Here is a 12,605-nt window from a genome sequence, read left to right as displayed (position 1 = left end):
CGTGGGTTCGAGCCCCGCCTTGGGCTCTGTGCTGACAGCTCAGAGCCTGGAGCCTGCTTTGGATTCTATGTCTTCCTCTCTCTCTGCCCCTCCCCTGCCCACACTCTGTCTCTCTCTCAAAAATAAATAAATACTAAAAATAAATAAATAAGGGATACCAGGGTGGCTCCATTGGTTAAGTGTCTGACTTTGACTTAGGTCATGATCTTGCAGTTTGTGGGTTTGAGCCCGTGTCGAGCTCTGCTAACACCTCAGAGCCTGGAGCCTGCTTTGGATTCTGTGTCTCCCTCTCTCTCTGCCCCTTCCACACTTGTGCTCTGTCTCTCTCTCAAAAATAAGTAAATTATAAAAATAAGTAAGTAAGTAGATAAATAAATAAACAAAATGAGTTAATCTAGGGGCTCAGTTGGTTAAGCATCTGACTCTTTTTTTTTTAAGTCTTTTTATTTTGAGAGATAGCTCTCATGCATGAGCTGGGGAGGGGGCAGAGAGAGAGAGAATTCCCAAGCAGGCTCCGCACTGTCAGTGACGAACTGAACTGTGAAATCATGACCTGAGCCGAAATCAAGAGTCAGTTGCTTAACTGACTGAGCCACCCAGGCCCCCCAAGCATCTGACTCTTGGTTTAGGCTCAGGTCATGATCTCACAGTTGTGATATGGAGCCCCTCATCAGGCTCATGCTGGGTGTGGAGCTTGCTCAGTATTCTCTTTCTCCCTCTCCCTTTGCCCCTCTCCCGTGAGCATGAGCACGAGCATGTGCTTGGCCTCTCTCATAGATAGATAGATAGATAGATAGATAGATAGATAGATACGTAGATAGGAAGGAAGGGAGGGAGGGAGGAAGGGTGAGTTAATCTAGACAAAGCATTTAGAACAGTGCCTGGTTGATAGAAAGCGGTATGTAATAGCATTCAGTGCCCCACAGCTTGCCAACACTTGTTGTTATGTTACCAAATTGTATATTTTTCAGTTTGTATGATCTAATATTCTCTTGCCTTATTTCATTTTGCATTTTCCTCATCAGTTGTGAGGGTCAGATACATGTCTCTTTGTTGCTTTTTTGGATTATTTCTTCTTTGCTCATTTTAAAAATTAGGGCCTCCTGGGTCTCTCAGTTGGTTAAGTGTCAGACTTCAGCTCAGGTCATGATCTCACCATTTGTAGGTTCAAGCTCCACGTTGGGCTCTGTGTGGACAGCTCAGAGCCTAGAGCCTGCTTCAGATTCTGTGTCTCCCTCTCTCTCTCTCCCCCTGCCCCAGTCACACTCTGTGTCTCTCTCTCTCAAAAATAAGTAAACATTAAAAAAATTTTTAAAAATAAATGTTAACTTTTTTATCTTACTGATTTATATTATTTGTCTTGTGGTGTATTGATCCTTTTATATGTTGCAAATATTTTTCTAGAATTTTCCTTGTCTTTTAGCTTTTGTTCGTAATATTTTTCTCCATGCAAAAGTTTTATTTTTTTATTCAAATTAAAATGTGTTAGTCTTTTTCTTCATGGCTTCTTACTTGTGCTATAAACATTCCGTATTTTCTTCTATTCTTTCATAAGTTCTTTCTTTAAAAGTTTATCTCCCATATTCATTAAGTATTGATGCTATGAAATAAGAACATATATATATGTAAATCTCTGCCCCTGGTTCCTGTTAATACTTAGTCTTTTACCCTGGCTCATGCCCAAGAGTTCTTCTGAAACCCTTATAATTTCCTGGGTGATAGGAATGTCTGTCACTGGGCTCTTACATCTCTTGGAATTTTCTGGGTGATAGGACCGTCCTTTGTTCTAATAAGGTGACTCTTGGTGTGGGCTCCTGGATGTCCCCTGTGGGGGCTGATCATTAGAAAGACCAAGCCATGATTAGAAGCGCAGAACTCGTAGCCCCACCCGCCATCCTCCTGAGAAGGGAGAGATACTGGATAATGAATTAGTAATTGATTATTAGATCATGCCCATGCAATGAGGTCTCTATAAAAAGCACAAAAGTACAGGATTTGCAAAGCTTCTGGATTGGTAGACACATCTACATTCTGGTAGGGTGGCGTACCCCAGCTCCACAAGGACAGAAGCTTGTGGGCTTGGGACTTTCCAAACCTTTCACTAGGTGCCTCTTCATCTCAGCTGTTCATTCATATCCTTTTTTTTTTTTTTTTTTTTAATTTTTAAGTAAACTCTGCCACACGTGGGGCTCAAACTCATGACCCCAAGGTCAAGAGTTGCATGTTCTACCGACTGAGCCAGCCAGGCTCCCCTCATTTGTATCCTGTAAAATGTCCTTTACAATATAGTAAACGTGTGGGGTCTATGCCGACTCCAGGTGGTTGGTGGCAGAATTTGTTGGTGTGGAAAACCCACACATCTGGTCACTGAGGTGTTCTGTGTGAGTGTGTAAAGAAAAACAGAAGTGAGTTTTTCTCAGCTGCCTGACAAAATTACTCCAAAACTTAGCAACTTCAAACACCTTTTTTTAATCTCATACTTTCTGTGGTCAATAATTTTAACATGATTTAGCTAGACTGTGTTGTTTTTACTCATAACACCTTTGACACCGTATGAGGTTTTTTCCTCCTGACACCAGATATTGGATCTCTTCCAACGCCACTTCTCCAATTCTCTGACACTGAGTACCTGCAGTTAGCAACTGGTTACATGGATTTAAGGCTGCAGACCAGCAAGAATGCCCCCACTTTAGATGCCAATCACAAGTCTTGGTCTCCTGCACTGACTGATGGGCTCTAAATTTTTTTTTAAATGTGTATTTATTTTTTGAGAGAGAGAGACAGAGTGTGAGTGGAGGAGAGGCAGAGAGAGAGGGAGAAACAGAATCCAAAGGAGGCTTCAGGCTTTGAGCTGTCAGCCCAGAGTCTGATGTGGGGTTGGAACTCATGAACTGCGAGATCATGACCTGAGCGGAAGTTGGACGCTTAACTGACTGAGCCATCCAGGTGCCCCTGATGGGCTCTAAATTTATCACGGTTTCCATGGTCCTTTTCTCAGGACAGAGTGTGGGGGCCTGCAACCCTTCCAGGACCTCGATGTGCTAATGAGCTTGGAGGAAGCTTGCTGACCCTGTAGTTTTGGGGGTTTTGTGAAGATTTCGTTATGTGGACATGATGGATTAAATCATTGGCCACGTAAACTCCATCTCCAATCCTTCTCCCCTCTATGGAGGTTGGGAGGTGTGGCCAAAAGCTCAACCCTGTAATCATGGGTTTGTTCTTCTGGCATCCAGCCCCCATCCTGCAGTGGTGTGATAGCCTGGGCTACCAGTCATCTCATTAGCACACAAAAAACACTTAACACTGGAGATTCTAGGCATTTTCGGAGTTCTTTGTACTTGGAACCAGGGCCAAAAGCCAAATATTTTTTGTCATGTTGCTGCTGGGTACTTTGTTTCACATTCTTTCCTGAGCCTGTAATCAAGGTGTAAGCCAGGGTGGCGTCTGATCTGGAGGCTCAGGTGGGGAAGGATGCACTTCTAAGCACACTTACTGGGTTTTTGGCAGGATTCATTTCCAGAAGGGCTGATCAAATGAGATCCTCAGTTCCTACTTGTCTGCTCGTATAAGATTCTTACTTTTTAGTTCCTTGCCACATGGGCCTCCCCAACATGCCACTTGTTACATCAAAGTCATCAAAGGACAGGTTCTGTTAGCAAGATGGAATTCACACGCACAATTGTATGAGGTCACCTCTAAACCCGTGGAATTACCTGTGTGACTGGAGTATCTTTGTTATTCATCATGGGCCACGGGGACCACACTTTATAGTTTATGTCAATGAAGTGACTCATGTAGGCCCTAAATAATTTGTGCTAATGAGGTGACTCAAGATGGGACTGTCCATGCCAGAAGGACCAACCATGTGATTTGTGGCTTTGAACCAGGTGACCTCCAGGAAGGGGAAGGAACCTGGAGATTGAGTTCAGTGATGTAGTCTGTGTTTCAGTAAATCATGCATAAATCATGAGGCCTCAGTGAAAGGTATAGACTTTGCTTGGAGTTTTTTGGGAGTTGTGAATCTGAGGTTTGGAGTATTTAATTAGTTGTGAGTTTTTCAGCTTTTAGGTCTTTGGATACTGCTTCTCCAGTATTCCCTTTTATTTTTGAGAAACTATAAGCTGGTATACATCAGATCTTTTGACACTGTATGCTTATTAATCTCTTTCTTACATTAACCTTCTTTTCTGTGGTCCATTTTTGGTAATTTTTTCAGTTATATTCCAGCTTACTACAGTGTATCTAATCTGCTGTTTTCTGTCCACTGATAAATGTATGTGTATGTATGTTTGTCTATTAGAAGTTTCTTTTTTTCCCCCCAAATATTCCTAATCAACTTTAGTGGTCTTTTTGCATTAGATATACCTTGTATGGTTTCTCTTATTCTTTTACATTTATTAAAAATACTATCTTATAAACTGTGAATGTGGTCTGGTTGATGCTCATATTGGCTGTGAAGTTTTCTTGTAAAGTAAAAATATTTTATTTGTCCTGGTGTTATTTGCCTATTTTTAGTATTTGAAAATGGTGCTTATGTAGTCAACTAGTCTTTGACAAAGCAAGAAAAAATATCCAGCGTGGGGAAAAAAGCCTATTCAACAACTGGTGTTGGGAAAACTGGACAGCTACATGCAGAAGAATGAAACTGGACCACTTTCTTATACCATACACAAAAATAAATTCAAAATGGATGAAAGATCTAGATGTGAGACAGGAAACCATCAAAATCTTGGAAGAGAACACTGGCAGCAACTTCTTTGACCTTGGCCGTAGCAACTTCTTATTGGATACATCTCCAGAGGCAAGGGAAGTAAAAGCAAACATGAACTATTGGGACCTCATCAAGATAAAAATCTGCTGCACAGCAAAGGAAACAACCAGTGGAACTAAAAGGCAGTCTATGGAATGGGAGAAGATATTTGCAAGTGACATATTTGATAAAGGTTAGTATCCAAAGTCTATAAAGAACTTAGCAACTCAATACCCAAAAAACAAATAATCCAGTTAAGAAATGGGAAGAAGACATGAATAGACACTTCTTCAAAGAGGGCATCCAAATGACTAACGGACACATGAAAAGATACTCAACATCACTCATCATCAGGGAAATACAAATCAAAACCATGATGAGATACCACCTCACACCTGTCAGAATGAATGGCTAAAATTAACAACACAAGAAACAATAGATGTTGGCAAAGATGCGGAGGAAGGGGAACCCTCTTACACTGTTGATGCAAATGCAAACTGGAGCAGCGACTCGAAAACAGTATGGAGATTCCTTAAAAAGTTAGAAATAGAACTACTCTATGACCCAGTAATTGCACTACTAGGTATTTACCCAAAGGATACAGAAATACAGATTCGAAGGGGCACATGCACCCCGATGTTTGTGGGAGCATTATGAACAATAGCCAAAGTATGGAAAGAGCCCAAATGTCCATCAACTGATGAATGGATAGAGAAGTGGTATATATATATGCAATGGAATATTACTCAGCGATCAAAAAGAATGAAATCTTGCCATTTCCAACTATGTGGATAGAGCTAGAGTGTAATAATCAGAGAAAGAGAAATACCATATGATTTCACTCATGTGGAATTTAAGAAACAAAACAGATGAACATATGGTAACGGGGGGAAAAGAGAGCGAGAAGGAAACAAACCAAAAGAGACTCTTAATTTTTTTTTAATGTTTATTTTTTTGAGAGAGAGAGTGTGAGCAGGGCAGGGGCAGAGACAGAGGGAGACACAGAATCCGAAGCAGGTTCCAGGCTCTGAGCTATCAGCATACAGCCCAACATGTGGCTCGAATTCAGGGACTGCAAGATCATGACCTGATCCAAGGTCAGACACTCAACTGACTGAGCCATCTAGGTGGCCCAAACCATAAGAGACTTTTAAGGATAGAGAACAAACTGAGGGTTAATGGAGGGAGTGGGAAGGTGGTGGGCTAGTTGGGTGATGGAAAGTAAGTAGGGCACTTTTTATGATGAACACTGGGTGTTGTAGGTAAGTGATGAACCACTGAATTCTTTTTTTTTTTTTTTTTACATTTTTTTATTTAAAAAAAATTTTTTTTCAACGTTTTTATTTTATTTTTGGGACAGAGAGAGACAGAGCATGAACAGGCGAGGGGCAGAGAGAGAGGGAGACACAGAATCGGAAACAGGCTCCAGGCTCTGAGCCATCAGCCCAGAGCCCGACGCGGGGCTCGAACTCCCGGGCCGCGAGATCGTGACCTGGCTGAAGTCGGACGCTTAACCGACTGCGCCACCCAGGCGCCCCATACATTTTTTTGTTTTGATATACAGAGAGCAAGCAGGAGAAAGGCAGAGAGAGAGGAGAGAGAGATTCCAAGCAGGCTCTGGGCTATCGGCACAGAGCCCAACACGGGGCTCAAACTCTTGAACTATGAGATCATGACCTGAGCTGAAATCAAGAGTTGGACACTCAACCGACTGAGCCACCCAGGTGCCCTGTGATGAACCACTGAATTCTATTTTTTTTTCCACTGAATTCTATTTTTGAGACCAATATCGCACTGTATGTTAAATAAAAAGTTGAAGGAAAAATAAATAAGTGAAAAAGAAAATGGTGCTAAAATATGTAGAAAGATAGGATTTTGCTTCCACTAAAATGCATTTAAGAAAAGTATATAGGGGCGCCTGGGCGACTCAGTTAAGCCTCTGCCTTCGGCCCAGGTCATGAGCTCGCAGTTTGTGAGTTCAAGTCCCACATCAGGTGAGCTTGAGCCATGCATCGGGCTCTGGGTGAACTTGAGTCCTGCATTGGGCTTTGGGTAAACATGAGCCCTGCTTCAGGTGAGCCCCGCTCCTCTCTCTCTCTCTCTCTCTCTCTCTCTCCCTCTCCCTCTCTCTCTCTCTCTCTCTTCCTGCCCCTTGGTCACTTGCACCATCTCTCTCTCAAAAAAAAAAACAAAACACATATTTGGATGAGGCTTTGGTGATTACAACTTCCCTCATGCTTCTTCCATGTTGATAAAAGTAATTCACATCAGGGGCGCCTGGGTGGCTCAGTTGGTTGAGCATCTGACTTCGGCTCAGGTCATGATCTCGGGGTCCGTGGGTTTGAGCCCCGTGTTGGGCTCTGTGCTGACAGCTCAGAGCCTGGAGTCTGTTTCAGATTCTGTGTCTCCCTCTCTTTCTGACCCACCCCCATTCATGCTGTCTGTCTCTGTCTCAAAAATAAATAAACGTTAAAAGTAATTCACACTAAACAGGACTGTTGTCGTTACAGGAATTACTGACACTGGAGGACGTGGCTGTGGACTTCTCCCGGGAGGAGTGGCAGCTCCTGGCCCCCGCCCAGAAGGACCTGTACCGGGATGTGATGTTGGAGAACTACAGGAACCTGGTGTCAGTGGGTGAGGAGAACTCCCCTGTGTCACTTAGAGGTGCCTGGGCACTAGCCTTTCCTCTATCACTCAATGAAAGCTTTGCCATCGCTGTGGTCTTGAGAAGAGTCCAATGTTTGGTCCCCTTTCTTGACCCCAGACAGAGCGGTGTAATCTTTTCTATCCTGAAAGAGAATCTTTGCATGTGAGAGATTGGTCGTCTCTAAAATGTAGTATTTTCCCAGCTTGACCTACTGTACCCAAGTCACTAAGCATCTAAGTCTTCTGTCATTTCTCATGAACAGGGTGTCAAGCTACCAAACGAGATGCACTCTCTGTGTTGGAACACAGAGACGAAGCATGGATGAAAGCAGAGGATGAAATCCAGGATAGAACCCGTGCAGGTGAGTGAGTGAGAACCAGCAAGGGGAATGGTGGAGGAAGTTACATTCTAGTCATGAAGACAAGGTGTCACAGCAGAGAGGGTATCTGAAGATACCTAAACAGCCCCTCCTCATACTCCTTTCCCCAGATGAGAACTGTTTTTCTTTGTGGCTGTTTAGCTTTAAATATGCTCCTTTTCTCTCCTTGGATCTTCCATTTATTTCATCTTACATCTTTATAATTTTCTTTTAAATTGGGATCATGTAGGGGGCGCCTGGGGGGCTTAGTTGGTTAAGCGTCCGACTTCTGCTTGGGTCACGATCTCATGGTTCATGGGTTCGAGCCCCACATCAGGCTCTGTGCTGACAGCTCAGAGCCTGGAGCCTTCTTTGGATTCTGTGTCTCCCTCTCTGTTCCTCCCCTGGTCACACTCTGTCTCATTCTGTCTCTCTAAATAAACGTTGAAAAAAAAATTTTTTCAATAAATTGGGATCATATGATCAACAATAAAGAGTCAGCCCCGCTATGTCATCTTTAAAACACTTTTATTTCATACCGTTCTCATGAGAGAATTTGTTACTGTCTTTTTGCCTAGGAATTGGGAAGGTTGACAGTCATCTGCAAGAGCACTCTCAAAACCACAGATTTCTGAAGAGCCTTCAACAATATGGAGAACAGAGTGCATTTAGAAATGCTGTTCACCTGACCAAAATACATTTTGCCTTAACGCAAAATCATGTGTTTGACTTATGTAGAAAAGCTTTGAAATCAAGTTTAAGTTTAGTTAACCAGAAGAGAAGGTATGAAATAGAGAAAGCCGATGACTTTAATGGAGACAAGAAATCTTTTCTACGTGGTAATCATGAATGTTTGTATACTAGAATTGAATTCCCTGAATGTGCGAAACACATCAGCACTAAATTCCAAGTCTTTAAGCATCAGAGGACTCCTAACACGGAGAACTCCCAAGCATGCATCGAAGGTGAGAAAACGTGCATCAGGAAGTCCCGGCTCCTTTACCGTGAGGGCGGTCACAGAGGAGAGAAGCCCCACGGGTATGATCCGTGTGGGAGATCCTTCTCCAGAAATGTCATGTTCACTAAGCATCAGAAAACTCCTGCACCAGACAGAGTCTGTATAGCCAACGACTGCAGAAGAGGCGCTAGTGCGAAGAGCAGCCTCGCTGTGCCTCAGCAAACCCATACGGCAGAGAAGTCCTACACGTGTGGTGAGTGTGGAAAAGGCTTCACCATGAAGCGCTATCTGATCGCACATCAGCGAACTCACAGTGGAGAGAAACCTTATGTCTGTGATGAATGTGGAAAAGGCTTCACCGTGAAGAGCAACCTCATTGTGCATCAGCGAACTCACACAGGGGAGAAACCCTACCTATGCACCGAATGTGGAAAAGGCTTCACCATGAAGCGTTATCTTGTTGTACATCAGCGAACTCATACCGGAGAGAAACCCTATATATGCGGCGAATGTGGAAAAGGCTTCACTGTGAAGAGTAATCTCATTGTGCATCAGCGATCTCATACTGGGGAAAAATCTTACATGTGCTCTGAATGCGGAAAAGGCTTCACCACAAAGCGCACCCTCGTTATACATCAGCGAACTCACACAGGAGAGAAATCTTACCTATGTAATGAATGTGGAAAAGGCTTCACCACAAAGCGCACCCTCATTATACATCAGCGAACTCATACAGGTGAGAAACCCTATGAATGCAGGGAGTGTGGTAAAGCCTTTAGCCAGAAGATCTGCCTCATACAACATGAGAGGTGTCATACAGGAAAGACTCCCTTTGTGTGTACTGAGTGTGGCAAATCCTATTCTCACAAATACGGTCTCATTACGCATCAGAGAATTCACACGGGGGAGAAACCCTATGAGTGCAGTGAATGTGGGAAAGCGTTCACCACAAAGTCGGTACTCAACGTCCATCAAAGAACTCACACAGGAGAGCGACCCTATGGATGCAGCGATTGTGAGAAAGCCTTCTCCCACTTGTCAAACCTTGTTAAGCATAAGAAAATGCACACGAGAGAAACGGGTAGATTCAGTCAGGTTGGAAATTCCTTTAACACAGAGTCGAGGCTCATTACTTAACGAGTGAACTCATGCAAAACAAAAGCCCTTTGAATGTGATGCCTTCTGTGGCAACCAAGACTTCGTTAAACATCACTGTTTCTGGCAGATTGGAATGTCATTGTGTCCCTGCCTGTTGTCATATGTGTGCCCTGAGGAGATTAAAGAACTTGTCCAGGAGGTAAACCTGGTGAATAGAGTGAATGTGGTGCCTTCTGTGATCCTTACCCTGTATTTTCTGTCAATGAAAACATGTTGGAAAAACTCATGCATTGAGCATGGAGATGCCTTGAGCAAAACTTGCTAGCTTCATTATATTCTGAGAAGTGGATACTGAGCCAAATTCTGTTGACTACAGAGACTAGGAAGGCCTTCAGTGGGAAGGGAGATTATTATCAGGGATCGTCGTAGATCATCAGTGAGCTTATTGTTCATAGAAATACCATTTTAAAGAAATTCATGTTGACCATGACCATGGGAAAGCCTTTACCCAGAAAGAAGACCTCAGTGAGTGTCAAGAGTCCACACTGGAGAAAAACTTTAGGAGGACAGTATGACAGGATGTCAGTGATACATCCTGCCTTGTTTGGTCAGGTATCATACAGAAATTAAAACTATGAACATGCTAAATGTAGAGCACCTTTAGTCAGATATCAGAGAACTTGTGAAGGAATGAAGTCCTGTAAAAGTGGAAAATATTTGAATGCCTTTTTTAAAAAAGTTTTTTTAATGTTTATTTTGAGAGAGAGGGTACAAGTGGGGGGGGGGGACCGGGGGGGGGGGAGCGGGGACAGTGGATCCAAAGCCAGCTTTATGTGGACAGCAGAGAGCCTAATGCGGGGCTCGAACTCGCAAACTGTGAGATCATGACCAACTAGGCCAAAGTTGGACGCTTAACCAAGTGAGCCACCCAGGTGCCCCTGTTTGAGTGCTTTTAAATATTGCAAGTCTGACCTCATTGTATACATCAGGTAATTCACCTGATGTGCATTTTCAGATGATACTTGGGAACCCTTTTCTAGTTGCCTTGTCACTGATTCCATAGTTTTAAAAGTTAGTCTGCTTTCTTCATCATTGACTAATATTTATTGTTCTATGGAGTGTTCTAGGACTACCCTGTATTATATGATTTGTAAATTTAGTATTTTGAAGTATTTTTTTTATTAAAAAAAATTTTTTTTAACATTTATTTATTTTTGAGACAGAGAGAGACAGAGCATGAACGGGGGAGGGTCAGAGAGAGAGGGACACAGAATCTGAAACAGGCCCCAGGCTCTGAGCGGTCAGCACAGAGCCCGACGCGGGGCTCGAACTCATGGACCGTGAGATCATGACCTGAGCTGAAGTTGGACGCTTAACCGACCAAGCCACCCAGGCGCCCCGAGTATTTTGAAGTATTTTAAAAGGAAACTTTTAAATTTATGATACCAGATATTTGTACTTGCTTAACTCAGTTTTTACTTATGACCAGATATTTTATAAAACCACCTTCCAAGTTTTTTTTTTTAATTTTGTTTTTTAATGTTTATTTACTTTTGAGAGAGAGAGAGAGAGAGAGAGACAGAGCACAAGCGGGGGAGGGGCAGAGAGAGAGGAGACACTGAATCTGTAGTAGGCTCCAGGCTCTGAGCTGTCAGCACAGAGCCCACTGTGGGGCTCAAACTCACCAATCAGGAGATCGTGACCTGAGCCAAAGTTGGATGCTCAACCAACTGAGCCACCCAGGCACCCCCAAGTTATTTTTGAAAATGTTTAATTTGAAATCATTTTAACTTAGAAGAAATTGCAAGATAGTCCAGAGACTTCCCTAGTATCCTTTACCTAATGTCTCCCAGTATGTAAACCACATTTTGTTGTTGAATCTAGGAAAGTGACATTGGTAGTGTACTGTTAGCTAAACCCTTAACCTTATTTGGATTTCATTAGATTTTCATAGTTTTTGTTTTGTTTTGTTTTGTTTTTTTAGGTTGTAATTCTAAGCAGCTTTATTACATTATAGAGAGTGATGTAAACCACTACCACAACCAGGATGTAAAACTGTAATCAACACAGAGTCTCTCCCTTTATATGTTCATACCCTTTATCCAGACCTACCTCCTGCAACCACTTACATTTTCCATCAGTATAACCGTGTAATTCTATGAATGCTATAAAAATCATTTTTATAACTGGATTTTATATATTTTGTAGATATATTGTATTTATATAATTTTATAATTTTGATAAAGGTTATTACAATATTATTGACTATGTACAAATTTATAATTTTTTATTAATAGGGAGCATGTAAACTTTTCATGTTTTTGTCATTTGCAAATTGCTCTGAAGACTTACTTGAGTTGCTGGATGGTTTTATTATTGTGAGTAGTACACATACAAATGTGTCATTACTGACACATTTTATTAGTAATACACATGACCAGTTTATTTATCCCTTTATTTTTTTTAATTTTTTAAATTAAAAAAAATTTTTTGAGAGAAAGAATGCACGTGAGCAGGGGGCAGAAAGGTAGAGAGATGGAGAGAGAAGCGGGGCTCACCTGCAGCGCAGCACGAGTTCACCCAAAGTGGGTCTCGGGCTCACCGATTATGGGGCTTGAACTCATGAACCGTGAGATCATGACCTGAACTGAAATCTGAAGCTTAATTGACTAAGCCACCCAGGTGCCCCTTTCCCTTCACTCGAGATTTTTGTAAAGATGGTATGAAATCTGCATACGGGGCTTTGTGTGAACATAAATTTTAATTCCTCTACAATAAATATTCAAGTGTA

At 42.3% G+C, this 12,605-nt stretch overlaps 1 protein-coding gene across 2 annotated transcripts in view; it reads left to right on the top strand.

The window, feature by feature from the left end:
• Positions 1-12,605, top strand: part of ZNF614 (zinc finger protein 614) — a 38,218-nt gene extending 25,613 nt beyond the window's left edge. Inside the window, exons 3-5 of one of the 2 annotated variants that reach the window (XM_043600221.1) lie at positions 7,261-7,387; positions 7,663-7,761; positions 8,337-12,605. In XM_043600221.1, the coding sequence (XP_043456156.1) occupies positions 7,261-7,387; positions 7,663-7,761; positions 8,337-9,853 (1,743 nt within the window). In that variant the 3' untranslated portion in view covers positions 9,854-12,605. The remainder of the gene's footprint in view (positions 1-7,260; positions 7,388-7,662; positions 7,762-8,336) is intronic. The other variant, XM_043600222.1, reaches the window with a different exon arrangement.

Source organism: Prionailurus bengalensis, chromosome E2 (assembly GCF_016509475.1).
Source record: "Prionailurus bengalensis isolate Pbe53 chromosome E2, Fcat_Pben_1.1_paternal_pri, whole genome shotgun sequence".
Taxonomy (NCBI): domain Eukaryota; kingdom Metazoa; phylum Chordata; class Mammalia; order Carnivora; family Felidae; genus Prionailurus; species Prionailurus bengalensis.
The sequence above is the reverse complement of the archived record's forward strand: the minus strand, read 5'-3'. Positions and strand labels throughout refer to the sequence as shown.